The 16,828-nt window shown below is 16.3% G+C and overlaps 3 protein-coding genes across 3 annotated transcripts, besides 24 other annotated features; 2 read left to right on the top strand and 1 right to left on the bottom strand. All coding sequences in view use genetic code 6, as the record gives it.

Moving 5' to 3' along the window:
* Nucleotides 1–2,435: 2,435 nt before the first annotated feature.
* Nucleotides 2,436–2,480: a microsatellite.
* A 125-nt stretch (nucleotides 2,481–2,605) lies between these two features.
* Nucleotides 2,606–2,642: a microsatellite.
* Nucleotides 2,606–2,658: a microsatellite.
* Nucleotides 2,659–2,813: 155 nt separating this feature from the next.
* Nucleotides 2,814–2,860: a microsatellite.
* Nucleotides 2,861–3,422: 562 nt separating this feature from the next.
* IMG5_167650 (hypothetical protein) lies at nucleotides 3,423–6,938 on the top strand (the record flags this gene model as incomplete). Its single annotated transcript, XM_004030044.1, has 1 exon — nucleotides 3,423–6,938. The coding sequence occupies one exon, from the start codon at nucleotides 3,423–3,425 to the stop codon at nucleotides 6,936–6,938; it is 3,516 nt and encodes a 1,171-aa protein (XP_004030092.1).
* Nucleotides 5,914–5,973: a microsatellite.
* Nucleotides 5,931–6,016: a microsatellite.
* Nucleotides 6,072–6,097: a microsatellite.
* A 1,474-nt stretch (nucleotides 6,939–8,412) lies between the features above and the next one.
* Nucleotides 8,413–8,461: a microsatellite.
* A 1,666-nt stretch (nucleotides 8,462–10,127) lies between these two features.
* Nucleotides 10,128–10,204: a microsatellite.
* A 533-nt stretch (nucleotides 10,205–10,737) lies between these two features.
* Nucleotides 10,738–10,816: a microsatellite.
* Nucleotides 10,817–11,804: 988 nt separating this feature from the next.
* Nucleotides 11,805–12,137, bottom strand: IMG5_167640 (hypothetical protein; the record flags this gene model as incomplete). The annotated part of the gene is made up of 1 exon (XM_004030043.1): nucleotides 11,805–12,137. One exon carries the CDS (start codon nucleotides 12,135–12,137, stop codon nucleotides 11,805–11,807), a length of 333 nt encoding a protein of 110 aa, XP_004030091.1.
* Nucleotides 12,138–12,887: 750 nt separating this feature from the next.
* Nucleotides 12,888–12,920: a microsatellite.
* Nucleotides 12,921–13,293: 373 nt separating this feature from the next.
* Nucleotides 13,294–13,356: a microsatellite.
* Nucleotides 13,335–13,370: a microsatellite.
* A 92-nt stretch (nucleotides 13,371–13,462) lies between these two features.
* Nucleotides 13,463–13,685: a microsatellite.
* Nucleotides 13,470–13,604: a microsatellite.
* A 220-nt stretch (nucleotides 13,686–13,905) lies between the features above and the next one.
* Nucleotides 13,906–13,963: a microsatellite.
* Nucleotides 13,964–14,445: 482 nt separating this feature from the next.
* Nucleotides 14,446–14,480: a microsatellite.
* Nucleotides 14,446–14,481: a microsatellite.
* Nucleotides 14,446–14,482: a microsatellite.
* Nucleotides 14,483–14,489: 7 nt separating this feature from the next.
* On the top strand, nucleotides 14,490–14,918 carry IMG5_167630 (hypothetical protein; the record flags this gene model as incomplete). Its single annotated transcript, XM_004030042.1, has 2 exons — nucleotides 14,490–14,505; nucleotides 14,638–14,918. 2 exons carry the CDS (start codon nucleotides 14,490–14,492, stop codon nucleotides 14,916–14,918), a joined length of 297 nt encoding a protein of 98 aa, XP_004030090.1.
* A 289-nt stretch (nucleotides 14,919–15,207) lies between these two features.
* Nucleotides 15,208–15,235: a microsatellite.
* A 277-nt stretch (nucleotides 15,236–15,512) lies between these two features.
* Nucleotides 15,513–15,566: a microsatellite.
* A 13-nt stretch (nucleotides 15,567–15,579) lies between these two features.
* Nucleotides 15,580–15,619: a microsatellite.
* Nucleotides 15,590–15,640: a microsatellite.
* Nucleotides 15,636–15,692: a microsatellite.
* Nucleotides 15,693–16,828: the final 1,136 nt, after the last annotated feature.

The following is a 16,828-nucleotide window of genomic DNA, read 5'->3' as shown; positions in this document are numbered from 1 at the left end:
CTTCAATCACATCTGATAAATAGAAAAGTAATTAAAATTACTTACATAATGATATTTTTTAACTTAAAAAATACTGAAAATAAAATATTGTTGCAAAAGGCGTTATTTTATTATAAAATATACTATAAAATATATAATAAACTATTTTGAATATTTATAGTAACTATAAATAATAATAATAATAATAATTGCTTTACATTTATCATATTATCTATATTTATTTATAAATATATAAATAAATGATAATTATATTTTTAATTTTAAACAAAAAATATATATTTATATAATAATAACTTGCTTAAAATATACTATATTTATAAGCATATATTATTATTTTAATCCTAAAAGTTTAATTAATTTGTTTTTAATAATTCTATTATAAAAAGTAGTAATTTTAATTAAATCTACATACTTTAATTTAGTTTATTTTTTATATAAAATAACTATTATTTTTATTGTTTCCTAATTATTTTTATTTAGTTTTTAGAAAATTAATAAATATAATATAAAACTTAAAACAATTTTCTAAATTATAATTCTATAAAAAATTAAAATAATTAATAAGCAATATCTCCATCTCCAAAATTTATAAAATGTAATCAAATAACTTGTCTTTTAAGTAATTTTAAGTTCTTATCATATTTTATTAATTGCTTATTCATATTTTTTGTGTAATTTTTCAAAAAATAAAAAAAGTTATTATCCATTTTTTTTCTAGCTTTTTTTTTATTAATTGAGCTTATTATTAGATTAACTTATTTACAATTTAATTAGTAAAATTAAATTTAAATAGTAATTTTGCATTTAAAAAAAAACTTCAGCGTCTCTAATTAATATTTGAATCAAGATACTGTGTACTAATTCATTATAATATTACGGAGAAAAAAAATACATAAAAAATAAGTTACAAATTTTCCTTTAAATTATTGAACAAAAGCAGAACAAATATATTTTATTTTTTTCAAAATAAAAATCTAGATATTTTTGCCTATAAAATTCCCAGCTTAAAATAGAAGATTCAAGATTTAGTATAATTTATAAATAAATACAAAATAATATTAGGCGATATACTAGTGGTTGTGTATGTTCATGTAATGGAATATCGGATAATTAAGCCTTTGCAATAAAGATAATTAGGAATTTATTACTCTTTAAAAAAAAAATCAAAAGCAAATACTTCAATTAAAAATAAATTATAATATATAATTTCTAAATTATAAGAATCAAAATTTTTATGAAAATAATTTAATTCGCCATAGTTGAATAAAGCATGATAATCATGATAATTATTAACATAAAAGATCAAAATAAAAATATAAATATTCATTTCGGATTTAAAAAATCTATAAATCTTAAAAAAGAATTAATCACAAAAATAATTATAAAGTCAATAAAATGCAATATCACATTGGTAAACCTTATTTTAAAGTTCAAATAGTGTTCTAAACTTGTGGATATAATTGATAAGTTGATTTTTGAGCAATAGGTTTTATTTCTTTTCTACTTATTAATTTAAAAGTTCATCTTAAATAGGAATTTTTAGAAGAAGGTGTAAATTCATGATAAAAAGGGTTAATGTAAAATTACGAGATTAATTAAAATTTATAAAATAGTTCTGAAATGTTTTATAATTTTATAAAGTTTTATAAAACACATATTTTACTTAGTTAAAATTATTTAAAATAATAAATACTTTAATTAAATGAATGACAAATTAGGAAGTATATTCTTATTTATAGGTAAAAAATACAAATTAATATTATTATAATATAAATAAAAAACAAGTATAAAGTATTATAAACAATGATTTTATCAGTTCCAATATTGATTTTTAAAGGAAAAATAAAAAGAAAATAAATTTAATAATAAAATTATATCTGTTATTAAATCTATTGATGATTTGATTCATTTAACATAAAGAGAAAGAACCTTCAAAAATCGCTTTAAAGATTTGAAAATTTTAATTTTTTATTCTGAAAATAAATAAAATTATTCATTAAAATTAAAAACATGATTAACAATCCTTAATTTCATAAATGCATTATTTAGATTAATAAAGTAGTATTTTTTATTAAAATTCAATTATCTAATTTAAATAATATTAAGATAAGTTAAAAAAGTTAGAAATAAAACAAGTTTGAAATTAATCTTAAATATTAAATATACTAATTAATAAAATTAGTTATTAGCATTTATTTAACTTTAATAAATATTTTAATAGTAATTATTATTTTTATATGATTTTATTATTATTTCTTTAATTTTTTAAAATTTAAATCAAAAAAAAGGTAATTGATATTTTTCATTTCATTGAGTTTTTAAGAAAATTATATAAAAATAAAAAAAAATTGAAAAAGTAATATAATTTAAAATTTATAAATATATATACTAAGTAATCAAATTATTCTTTTAAATACTTTTTTTTTTGATTAAATAAAAATAATTTAATTTTGTATAAAAAAATAATTAATTTGTATAAATTTGATTTGGTATTATTGCTTTTTTTAATCGAATCATTTATTTTAATCTTATTTTAGTAATATTTTTATCAATTCTATATCTTATTTATATAAATATAAAAAAAATATTACAATATATTGATATATTTAAAATTAATTTTTAAAATAATTTTAAATAATTTTAAATTATATTAAAATATTTAGTTTTTATTAAAGATAATAAATAATTCTTTATTATTACAAAATGTAAAGTTTTAATAATATTATTTGGTAAAATCCATATGTTGATGTTTTTAAAACATTTAAAGTTTTAGAATTAAAAAATCATCAAAAATAAGGTCGTGTAATTGCTTCATAAGTAAATTTAAATAAAAATTAATAATAAATAATTAATAAAAATTTTAAGGATAAAGAAATAGGACGTAAAGTATTAAAAGTAGAAGGATAAGTTTGTACAAATAATTTTTTAACAATTACTTAAAAATAAAGCAATTCTTTATAATTAATTGGAAATTATGTATTACTTACTATTCTTTTTTCAAAATTTATTATATTTATATAGAATTGTTATATATTATTTTTCAAAATATTTCAATAATTATTTTAATTATACAAAAAAATAGATATATTTGCAATTACAAGTTTAAATAGGATTCATTTTCGTATTTCATATAACTTATTACGATAAAATAGCTCAAATTTACTATATCGTTTTCAAATTTATATAAATAAATAAAAGTAAAATAATTTTATAGATATATATTAAAAATAAAAAAGAAAGTAAATGAAAATAATCTTTAAGTAAATTTAACTTAAATCCCTAATAAATGGTCAATATTAATTATAGATTCATATTCATACTTATAATATTTTTGCTAAGAATACAATCAAAATATTGACTATTAAATAATAAAAGTTTAATTATGTTCAAATTGTAAATACAAAAACATTTACACATCAAACATGCTTTACAATATTGAAACAATTCCAAAAGAAATTAACTTTATACTACCAAAAGACGTTTCATTTTATGAAAAATATTAGTGGATATTTATGTCTTATTAGCATGAAAGCATAGAAAATTTTTAATTGTAGTAATAAGAACAAGAAAACAAATTAAAATAAGTATAAAAGGAAAAAGTTGAATAAGCACAAAAAATTTTGAAATCTATATTGAAAAAGTAACCAAAAGATATACAAGAAGAAAATTAATAAAATATAGAATAATAAGAAGAATAAATGCTAAAGATCCCACCATAGCCGTTTTAATAAGATGAAAATGTAAATAAAAACATATAAAACATTCCTTTAATAGAATATTATTAAGAAAATACATTCGAAAAAAATAATTAATAATTTAGCCTTAAGCCACATCCTATTTTAGAACTATCCCATATTTAAGGTTTTACTTTTAAAAATTCGAACTTTTCTGCTTATGGAAAAACTAATATTGCTTATAGTAGTGGGAGTACATTGATTCTTTAAGATTTGAAAACTCGTGAGCAATAATATTTTTTTAGTTCTTAAAAATAAGAAATTACATGCATTAATAGTTTGTATAATCAAAATTTAATAATAGCAAGTGATAAGAACTAAATTTCATATTGGAATGTATAAACATAGCAAAAAGTAGGCTTTTATTATACTGGATTAAATGAAATTACATCATAAGATGCTGCCTTTTATAAAAATGATATTTATATATGCTTAGTAGGAAATGATGAGCGATAAAATATATATAAAAATTAAAAAATAATAATTATAAAAGGAGATACAGTAACCTGTAAAGTAGGAAGCACAGTAAATATAACAAAAGTAAGCTTTATAGATAGGAAAGATATTTAAAAAGGAATAATTAGTATAGGTAAAGAAAATGTTAGATTTTGGAATTTAAAAGGAAGCATTTTATAACATTCTTCTGTTTTTTTAGGTGAGCATGCAAGAGATAGTATTTTTACAGATTTTGTAATTTCTGAAGAGAAAGCATTAGTGGTAAATAATAAAGGAAATTTGTATATTATCGATGTTTAATAAAAAGAACTACTGGGTGTATTTTTAATTCATTAGGAAAGCATAAAAAGCATAGGAGTATATTTTGATAATGATAAAAACGAGAATTTTATTATAACTTCTGCAAATAATGGACTTTTGAAAGTTTGGAAAAGCGATTTTGCAGAAATTTTATTGGAAGTAAAGTTAGATAGTTAAGTAGAAAAAATATAGACTAATAATTATATTGTTTGCGCTTGTTTAAATGGTACAATTGGAGTTTTAAATATTGAAAAAAAAAAAATTGCGTATATTACAAGAAGTCATAATGAAAAAATTTTGGATATGAAATATCATAGTTATGCAAAGAAAATTATTAGTATTAGTGAAGATTATTCAATTAAAATTTGGGATTTACTAAAATTAAAATCAAATAATAACATTTTTTTTTAATAAATTTATGAGTTTAAATGTTTAGATAAATAAGTTTGTTCTCTAGCAACTTTTCGAAATTTTTAAGGATTTCTTTGTGGATTTGAAGGGGGAAATGTGAGACTTTTTGATCTAAAAAATTTTAGTGTTTTGAGAGATTTTGATAACCACAAAGACAAAATTCTGAGTTTAGACATAAGTAATCAAGACAAATTATTTTTGAGTTTAGATGGGTAAAAGTTGGCATTCTTTAATAAAGAATTTGAATGTGTTAAGGAAATTTTAAACAAAGAAAATTATAAATTTATGTAAGCTTAGTTTGATTTATTAGGTGAATATTTTTTTATTTTAGTTTAAGGAGGATTTTAAATAAATTTTTTTTCCTAAAATAGTTATGTTTTATTATTCTGTATAAATTCGAATGAGGAAATTTAAAAAATAAGATTTTCCTTTATAAAAGAAGACCTTTTTATAACTACACTAAATGGAAAATTAAAGAAATATAAAATTAAAAATAATAAATAGGTTTTACTTTTTAGAGAATACCAAAATAATATTTTTGCAAATAATTTATCGATTTCTGAAAATAGCTCTTTTATTTTTATCTTATCAAATTTCAATAATAGATTTTTAATGAAAATTTATGATTATTATTTTAGAGGAGGACTTGAACCTTATTTTTAGGCTTTTAATTGTGGAGAATAACTATAAGAAATAGTTTTTTCTAATGATGAATTAAATCTTGTATTCGCATTTTCTAATGAAAATAAATCACTTTACTGTTGGAAGTTCCTTGGTTAACCTATATTAAACAGACCTGCTGAAGAAGATGAATAAAATAAGATAATTGAAGACAAAGAAGAAAAACTTATATTTGAACCAAGTATTCAAATAAACAATAAAGATAATTTTATATAATAATAAAATAAATAACAAAATGAACATTAAATTAATATATAATCAACTAATGACTAAAAAAATAAAAATGTTATATATAATAATGATATAGAATAAGGTAAAAATTAAAATTAGAATAAAAATAATTTTTAAAATAATAATATTTATATAAATAATAATTAAATATAATAATAATAATAATAATAATAATAATAATAATTATAATAATAATAATAATATTGTAATTAAATAAATGTTTCTTATTAATTATAATAAAATCATCTATTATAATTATAAAATTAAAATTAAAATTAAAATTAGTTATTAAATCTACATTAAAATTAATAATTTAGGAACGTATAAATGTTAAAATAATAAGAAAATTAAAAAGAAGAAGATTTATTATTATAAAGTAATAATCCTGGAGAAATAGAAGGAATAACTTTATTTTAAAGAAAACCTGGCGAAATATTCTAAATGAATTCTACAATTGGTTTTTCAACTTCTTTAAAATTTCCCTTATCAAAGTTTATATGGAATAAAATATATAGATATATAATTACTTATTTAGACCATATTTTAACTATAAATGACATAAATAGTCAAAAAAAAATACAAAAAGTTTTAATTTTTCCTTAACAAATAAATTCAATAGACATATCTCCGAACTGTAAATTTTATTATTTGTCCTTCAGTAATCATACAATTATTTTTGATAGCATTTCTCATAAACAAATTATCTAAATAAATACAGAAAACGCTTCTTTATTAGAAATATCTCCATGTTCAAATTATTTATTGGTATCCTAAATGCTAAAAAATACGATAAACGTTTATGAATTAGCATCTTAAAAATTAATATCTTGCAGTATTTTGGAAAAATCTTTTGTTTCTTTTAAATGGAATAATGCAACTTTAGGATCTTTAGAGTTTGCAGTTTTATTTTTATAAAAAGTTTAATTTTGGAGATTGAATTCTCGAATGACATTAGAATTTTAAGAACCAGAAATAAAAAATAAATAATAATTAGGAAACTTTAATTGCTTATTATACTTGATTTTAGATAATTAACATTTGTTATTTGTCGGGACCTCTTTAGTAATATATATATAATTAAATAAAAATTTATAAAAATAAATAGGGAGCTATCTTAATATTTGATACAAGAACAGGAATATGTTCATGTGTATGTTAAAATGTTATAAATCAAAGCATAACGGAATGTTTATATGTAGAAGAAAATTTAATACTAATAAGTAATAGTGTTAATATTTATAAATTTCAAATGAAGAATCAAAATGATCTCTAACACAAAATACCTCTTTCAGAAAAAATAGCTTAGATAATAGGTTCAAACCCTTAATTATTTACATTGGATGCGTTTCCAGTATCATATTCATCTAGTGGTTTTATTTTTTCCAACAATAAACATTAATAAAATGATGAAAATATAATTGTTTTATCGAAATTCGGTACATTATGGCTTTTGGATTTCTAAGAAAATGAGTTGGTGAGGATTAGTGGAAGTCATTAATCTGAAAAAATAATAAGATAAGTTAACTTTTTACCTTCTTGTTAATCATAACAAAATGGATATTTGTTTTCTTGTTCAAATGATTAAACAATAAGAATTTGGGAATTAGAAAGTATAGAAGAAAAAACTGAATTTTTTTTACCAAAAAAAGAATGCTTAGTTATGGATTTTCTTTTAAATTTGTAAATTCTTGTTGCTGGTTATAATGATGGATTTGTTAGATTTTATAATTATGTTTCTTATGATGTATTGGGTTAGGTTTTTTTAAATATTAATAACTCTAATTAATCTTAGGTTAACTGTTTAAAATGTTTACCTGAAACTAAAAATTTAATTGCGGGTAATTCATTGGGAGATTTATTTATTTTGGTTTTAGATTTTAATAATCAATTTTAAGTATAAATGAACAAAATAGGTGATGCATTAGGTTTTGAATTGGCTAATATAGATATTTCACCATTTGAGCCTTTAAACTTTTTTGCTGTTTGCACAAAAAATGGAAAGATTTAGATTTGGAATAGAAAATAACTGAAAAGGAATGTAAAGCCTATTGAAGAATTAGAAAAAATATATGAATTAGAATATTATTTAATTGATAATTTAAAAATTAATAAAACATAATAAAATAATCTTGACTCGGATAATCAAGTCCTATTTTCTAAATAAGATAAAGATGAAATATATTATCTTACCAAAGATTATGTGTAGATACGAAATTTTAGAGAACATATTGTATTATTTATTTTTTTATTTTTAAAAAATCTTTATTTATTTTTAGAATATTAAATAAATTGCTCTAAATGGTATTCCTAAAAAAATGTGTTTGAATGAAAAAGGAGATGTTATTTTAATTGCTTATAAAAGTAAATTTTATTTTTAGTTATTTCTTCTGATTATTTATATATTTTTTTTTCTATTTTTAGATAATGGCATAATATGTGCTTATGATATTCATAATAATGCTTAGTTGGATAAATTATAAATTTATTCTCAAATATCTGATATATTTGTTTTTGATTAAGAAAGTTAAATTTCAATAAATAGATAACTGTCTCATAATTAAAACCATAGTAAAAATCCTTATTTGATTATAGCTTCGAATAATTAAATTATAATTTTTAATTTAATTAAAATATGAATTTCTAATTTATTTATTTTATGTTAAAAAAAAAAGTTATAATTATGAATTATTTGTAAAATTAATATTGTTATTAAATTATTATGATTTTTACTTTAAATAAATGTTAATATATAACATTTATAATATTTTTATATAAAAATTTAAAAAAATATGTATAATTCTAATTAAAAATTATATTTAATTTTTATTTCAAATGATTTTTTAAACACATAGATAATATAAATACTATTAACTAAGGTTTAATATTATAACTCATATTTGATATTTGACCTTTGTTTCGATATTTTTGTCGAATCATATAGATTTATATTCTCTATTTATATTTTCGTTCAACATAATTAATTAAAAATTTACTAATTTAAAAAATGTATACTTAATTTTTATAATAAACAATAAAAATAAATGTTCTTGTTTATAATAAATTATTTATTTCCTTCTATAAATAAAATACATTTTAATATATTAATTGAAATAATTCGAAAAAATAATTTTTTAAATAATATATATAACTATTTAAAAATAAATCTATAAAATAATTAATTATATTTTTGATAATAAAACTAATTGTAAAATGTTATATTTTAATGAAAATTAAATTTATAAGATGCTTCTTTAAATTATAAATATGATTAAAAATGTAAAATAAATTTTCACTAATTTAATAATATATAAATAAAATTTAAACAAAATCTATCTAAAAATTATATTCAAATGCTATTTTATTCTTTTATAATATCTTTAATTTTTATTTTCCATTATTCTTGGCTAATTTATATTTAATTTTTTTTTATTTAATTATCAATTTAAATATATTATTAAATTACTCATTTGCCCAATCTGGAGCTTTTAAATTAAAAGAGTTCATTATTTCTTTAATTTTTTAAAAATCATACTCTCTTCTTTCTTCATGAACATAATTATTTTCTTTTAATTTGTTTTCTTCTTATTCTTTTATTTTTAAAAATCAACTTAAGAAGCTTATTAAAACTTTAAAAATAAAATTAAATAAATTATTATTTTTAATTAAGAATGTGATAATTTAATAAAAATACATCATCATATTCATCATTATCATCAAAAAGACAATTATTATCATCATTAATTTACTAATAATTATTATTTTTATTTTCATCATTCTATTAATCATCTTGATAGGTATTTTATTAATTTTAATTATTATTAAAATTATTATTTTATTCATTTAATTTATTTGTAATATCATTCAATGTTTTTTTCTACTCGATTAAATCTTCATCATCTTAAAATTTAGTTCCATCATCTGTTTCTGCTTTTTCAAATCTTCCTCTTAATATTATTTATTCTTATTAATTTCTAATTTTATTCTCGTATTTTGTACATAATTCATAATCTTATTGCATTAAATTTAGTTATACATTTAACATTTTATCCTTTTTTAAAAATCATTAATAAACAAATATATTTATAATATTTTAAGATTTAGATAATAAATTTAATTATATTTAATATTTTTAGTTTTTAAAATAGATTATTACTATTTATTCCATTGTCATTTATTTTTTTGGTAGGCCAGTAAAAGAATCCATTTTAAAATAGTTTTTTTTAATGAAAATAATTTTAAAAAAATGATTAAATTATAATTTATTTTTTTAATTGTAATAAAAACAATAGTTTTAAAAATAGTTAAGTAAAATTTAATTATTTATTTTTAAAAAGGATTAATTTAGCAAATAAATTAATTTCTTTTTTATAAGAATTAATTTAGTAAATAAAATTTAGATTTAATTTAATAAATAAAAATTATTAATATAAAATGTAATAAAAAATTGGTATTTATTAATGTTTAAATGTTGTTTTATTCATATATACTAATCTTTATTTTCAAAATAATAATTATGTACATATTTAGTGATTCGTTTTTATAATTTATGATTATAAAAAAATTATAATTATATAAATTAATATAAAAATGAGTTAAAAATTTATGTAATTATAAATTCTAATATTACACCTTTTAAAAAATAATAATTTTATTTTTTATAAATATTAATTAATGTATAATAACACTTTTGTAAATATAATATGATTATAGGTATTTTTATAATTTAATAATTTATATTTTTTAATTGATAAAAATCATTTTGTTTAATTATTCTTATAATTTTATCATAAAATTATTTCTAAAGTCATATGTTTTTATTATATAAATAAAAATTTATTGCTTATAAACAAATGATTTTATATTTAATATATATTTAAAAATTTGCCATTTGATTATTAATATTTTTATACTAGATGTTCATAAATATATTTATTTATTTTTATTTAAAACAATACTATATATATTTTTTTTCATTTAAAATAATACTATATATATATATTTTTGTTTGTAATATAAGTTTAAAAAAAAATACAAATCGCAAATAATAATTTCAAATTAAATCAAAAATATTTATATTAAAAGACAAAAAAGTATGAATCCGTCAGTATATTTGATTTTCTATTCTATTCACAGTTAGATAAATTGATATAATAAATTATTACATTTTTTTAATATGTTTTATCTTAATTTTATACCCTTTATTAATTATACAAATATAAAATTTATTTTTATAAAAATGATTTATTGCTTTTTATTCATATTTTAAATAATTATCTTTTAATTATAAATTTTTATTAAAATAATTTAAATTATATTTGATAAAAATATAGTTGAATACAAAAGTTAATTGTAATATAAGCTTTCAAAAATTAAAAATTTAATAAAATATAATAATGGAATTTATTTATCATAGAAATAATTATTTATCATTCACAGAATATATTGTTTTTACAAAATTCTCATAAATAAAGATTGAAGAATAATATAAGGTCACATTATTTTTAAAAGTATTATATTTTACTAACTGGCTTATATTCGACATGATATTTAAAAATATACATACTCAACATCAATGTATGCATGTATAAGTTAGTTGTAATTGATTATTTATTTGATATAAATATAATTTAAATTCAAATTTTATATTAATTAACTTCCTATTATCAAAATTAATTTAAAAGGAATACACTAATTGATTTTTTAAAGTATTTCATATTCAGATTCATAATTTCCTACATTTAACTATTATAATAAAGCTAATAAGAGATCAAATATGTTAGCTGTCAATTAAATTGGTTTATAAAATCATTTAGTTAACTCTGAAATTTACTAAAATCTAATTATTAATTGCGTCATTTTTAATGTAAGCATTTTACTTAGCCCAAATTTTTACATAATAAGCACATCCCGAATCTTCATAAGATAAATAAACTATTCCACATATACTTACTGTTTCAGGATATAGGACTTTCCATAGCTAAATCTTAAACTTCAGAAAACATTCTTAATTTTTACCTAAGTTTTATTCTTTTTAAATTATCTAAGCAAAATGTCATATTATTATCTAATACTGTATTCATATTTCTATCCATAGACCATCTACTAGACTATCAAAAAAATCCACTTTCTTTTGTTTGGGTTCCAGGATCGGATTTAATCCAATTCTATTTGCATTTCTTATTATTGATGAGGGTAAACCATTTTGCCATTAATAAATAAAAAAATTAAATTCTCTTAATAATTCACCTGTAGTTTTGCATTTCGAATTTAATATACATTTTAATAACCAAAATCTTGATCTCCTACTTTTCTTAATATAATCATTGTTTTTGCCGAATTTTCATAATATTCTGTTTTTCTACTTTCAGACGGCAAACTAACATTACACTAAAGCGAACTTTCATAATGTCGAATAAATATATTATTTTTATTACAAAAGTTTCTATTGACTGTAAACCAGAAATAGGCTTTAGTGTATTACTTATTCTAAATTTTCAATTTAATAAATATATTAATTATTACTAAAGATATATAAATATTATTTTTTCATTCATTAATAAATCTTAAGAAAAGGCATTAAAAAGTAGTAATTTTTTTTAAAAAAAATATAAATATCAGGATCTCTCATAACTCTAATCAGTAAAATATATTCAATAAGTATATTTTTTGTTATTTTTAGAGAACCGGTGATTACAGGTAAAAATTAACAGCTTTCATACTATAATCATAATAATTTTATAAAAAAAAGCTATTCTGATAATAATTTATACAAATGAAATTTATTTTCAATAAGGTTTAGGCATTTTCGAATCCTTAAGCAAAAGAATTACTTCAGCTATGATTGAATAATTTATAATTGTATTTTAAAGTATGAATAAGAATTTAAATTATCAGGAATTTTACTTAAACATCCAATATTTATAATTATAAATAATAAATTTTTAAAAAATTTAATTTACTTCAAATATGAATTTATCTAATTTGTTAATGATGGTGTTCTTATTATTAAGTAATTATAAATAATACTAATATATGAAATTCATCGTAATATGAAAAATCACTTTTTATATAAAAATAAATTAATTATATTATAAATTATATATATTACATCTTACAAAACAACTTTTTTATAAGTTCAAATAAAAACTATGATTAGTATAAAGAATTAAATATAGTGCTTAACTAAAGTGCCTTATAATCTGAATAAATCTTTTGTAAATCTAGTTTTTCATGCTTAAATTGGTACAGCAGGCACTTTACGTAATTAATTATATTAATCATAAGTAATAGACATTTAGTATCTTAAATAAATAATTTTAAAAAAAAAATTAAAAAAAATTATGATATAATATAAATAAAAAAAGAAAATATACGTAAATATTAGTGATCAATAACCATTTTTTAATAAGTTATAAAATATTAATTGTAAAAAAATTAATTATGACAATATTATTAAACTATAATTAAGAAATATATATTTATTATAATTAATTAAATTATTATTATAAATACAATTTAAAGTAATATTAAATTATAATATTAATATTTAATTAAATACAAATTAATTTAATATAATTAAAAATATTCAATTAGTATCTATTTAATAAAAATAAATTCAATTCAATTCATATAAAATAAAGTTTAATTTAATTTAATTTATTATATTATTATTATTTTTATTATTATTATTTTTATTATTATTATTATATATATATTATTTATATTATTATTATTTCTATTTTTTATTAATTTTACTATTATTTTTAATTTTTTTTTTTTTTATTATTATTAGTTTTTTTTTATAAAAGTTATTTTATTTTTATTCTTATTTATTTATTATATATTTACTATTTTTTTTTTTTTTTTATTTATAATTACTTATTCATTTCCATTTCCATTTCCAAAATTTATTTATTAAATAATAATTTTTTATTTAACAAGAATAATTATATATAATATATTTTCAAAATGTACATAAAAACACAATACTTTGAATCTTTATTTATTTTAGATAAAAATTCATTAATATTTATTATTTAATTTTAAATAATAATTTAAAAATTTTAATTTTAATTTTTTTTATTATCATAAATAATAAATTTATTATATAATATTTTTTAATTTTTTTATTAATAAAATTTTTAAATAATAATACATTAAAAAACATATTTATTTATATTTTTTTTCGAACAAATTTTTTTAAATTTTTATTTTTATTATTTATTTTTATAAAAAAAATTTAAACTTCTGATTGCAAATTTAATTAATATATTAAAAAATAAAAAATAAAGTTAATAATTTAAATATATAATAAGCATTATTATTTAAATAGAATAGATATTTTTTATTCAATTACTACATTTCAATATTAATATTATATTTATATATAATTACTTATAATAATAACTTAAATTTAGTTAATTTTTTACAAGCTTATGATTAGTAATTTAATTTAAAAAAAAAATATTTAATTCAAATATTATATTCTTAATTAAAATAAATTTGTATTAATAATAATAAAATATATGATTCCACGTTATAAACATATTTTATACTAAAAATTACTTATTTTACAAAAATAAACATATATCTTTTTTTTTAATTGAGAACATATATAAAAAATATAATTTATAAATAAAAAAATTAAAAAAATAAAAAATTAAAAAAAAATTAAAAATGCTCGTAGGCCTAGGTAAATTTATTTTAGTTCTTTCTTTATGTATTCAAGGAGGTTTATTGTTTTACAGACATAATTCTAGATAAGATTTTAACACATCTTTAACAAAATTATCAATAAAAGTACCTTAATTAGCTATAATTTAAGATTATTAATAATACTATGAAGAAGCTAGATATGTTGTAGCTGGTTTATATATTTTGAGTTCTTTAATTTTACTAAGCAATTGCAAAATAGTTCCTTTTTTAGTAACTTTAGGAATTATAGCAAACACAGTTTTATAAACTTTGCCAACTTTACTTGAAAATAACTAAGATTAAAATGCACTTGCAACGGTTTTAAAAAATGTTTCTATTATAGCTGGTCTTTTTTATCTTATGGGTAGCTCTTCTTCAAGCTGCAGAAATAAAAAAGTAAAATAAGATTGAGATATCCTTTTACAAATTTTTATTAAAATATTTTTTTAAAAAATAGTGAAATTATTTATGTTTTATTGTTTGTCTATGTTTAAAAATAAAATTAAACACTAAATAAAGATATTTTTTATATTTATATTTAATTACAAAAAATTAATATATTTCAACATTTTTAAAATAAAAATTTTAGAGATAATTTTAAACATTTTTATTATTTAATTATTTAAAAAATGATAAAACTTTATTTGACATAAAAATAATAAATAATAATAAGAATTATATTTAAAACAAAATAAAAAAAATATATATATATATATATATATATATATTTTTAATTATAGAATAAAATTAGTTAAATTTTTATTAATTTATATTTAAAAAAATGTATAAGAAAAAAAAAATTATCCATTTTACTAATATTTTTTTATATTGATTATGTTTTCAAAATTGATAAAACATAAAAAAAATAAAACAAAATAATAGTAGAAGGTATTATAATTCATGCTACTTTTTTTAATATTTCATATTTATTTATTGTTCCATGGCCACATGTTATTGATCTAAAATCAGAAATTATATCATCCCAACACGTTTAAATCTAATTAAAAAAATAAAATATAATAAAAATGATAATATAAATAATTATAAAAATAAAAATATGTGTAAATATAATTATATAAATAATATATATATATATATATATATTTATATATCTATTCATATATTTTTTATATTTATTTTAATTATATATATTATTTACTTCATTTTATATTTCTTTTAATTATAGTTAGATAATCAGAGAAATGATCAAGAATATTTAATGCTCCTATGTTTTAATATTTATTTACAATTAGTAATCATTTGTTAATTATAGTATCCTGTTTAATCTTCAAGTTCTTTTAATATCTTCGATAAAAATGTTATTTTAAATAAATAAATATTTATTTTTTTATACTTTAGATGGTTAATATACTGTTTCTTTGCTTTTTCCAAAAATGTTGTTAAACATTCCTCCTTAACTACCATTGTCTTTATTAATTACAAAAAAATTTTTAATTAAAAATTAATATATAAGATAACCTGTTTTTTTTGTTAATGCGGCATTTAAATCGTTTCTAATTTTTACTATATCTTTTAATCCATTTAAACTATCTTTATGAAATTTAAAATAATTATAAAAATTATTTTCAAACAGTTTTTATTAATTTTAAATTTAATATGCTTATTTAACATATATATTATTCATAATTTTATAGACTTCTTCTAAATCCTTTACTTAGCATTCTTCAAAAGCTTTTTAATTAAAGAATTGTACATTACTAAATAGTTAAGAAAATACATCGCCAATTTAATAAAAAGCTTGCTATATTTAATTATAACCCTATTATAATTATTTTGATAATAATTTAAGTTTATCATATAAAATATCATTTTATGTCAGAAAGGAATCAATAATAACTGATTAATTTTGACATTCAGGATTTTTATTTGTAAAATACTTTAAAAAATTAAATATTTATATATATGTATATACAGTAATTAATACTTTTCCAATAATAGTTTCTATTTCATTTAGATTTTTCGGTTAATTAAATTTTTCGGTTTCTTTTTATCTTTATTTAAGTAATTTTTCATCAGAAATAGATAAAAAATCAGTAAGATATTTAGAAGATTTTAATTATTCATCATTTAATATTTCCTCTAAAAAACATTAAAAATATATTTTTCTTCTAGTAGCTAATTTATCATCCATAGTTTTTATTGTTTTTTCAGGTAAAGGTGGTATGGCAATTCCAGGATGTACTTTTACAAGTATATTTTTCAACCATAAAAAATCACTGTTGTGTCTTTTCACACTCCAATTAAAAGGCATAGTCGTGATATGATATATTGCATAAGGTTATTTTAAAAGTGAACCTTAT

This window comes from Ichthyophthirius multifiliis (assembly GCF_000220395.1).
Source record: "Ichthyophthirius multifiliis unplaced genomic scaffold scaff_1120509251245, whole genome shotgun sequence".
Lineage (NCBI taxonomy): Eukaryota > Ciliophora > Oligohymenophorea > Hymenostomatida > Ichthyophthirius > Ichthyophthirius multifiliis.
The sequence above is the reverse complement of the archived record's forward strand: the minus strand, read 5'-3'. Positions and strand labels throughout refer to the sequence as shown.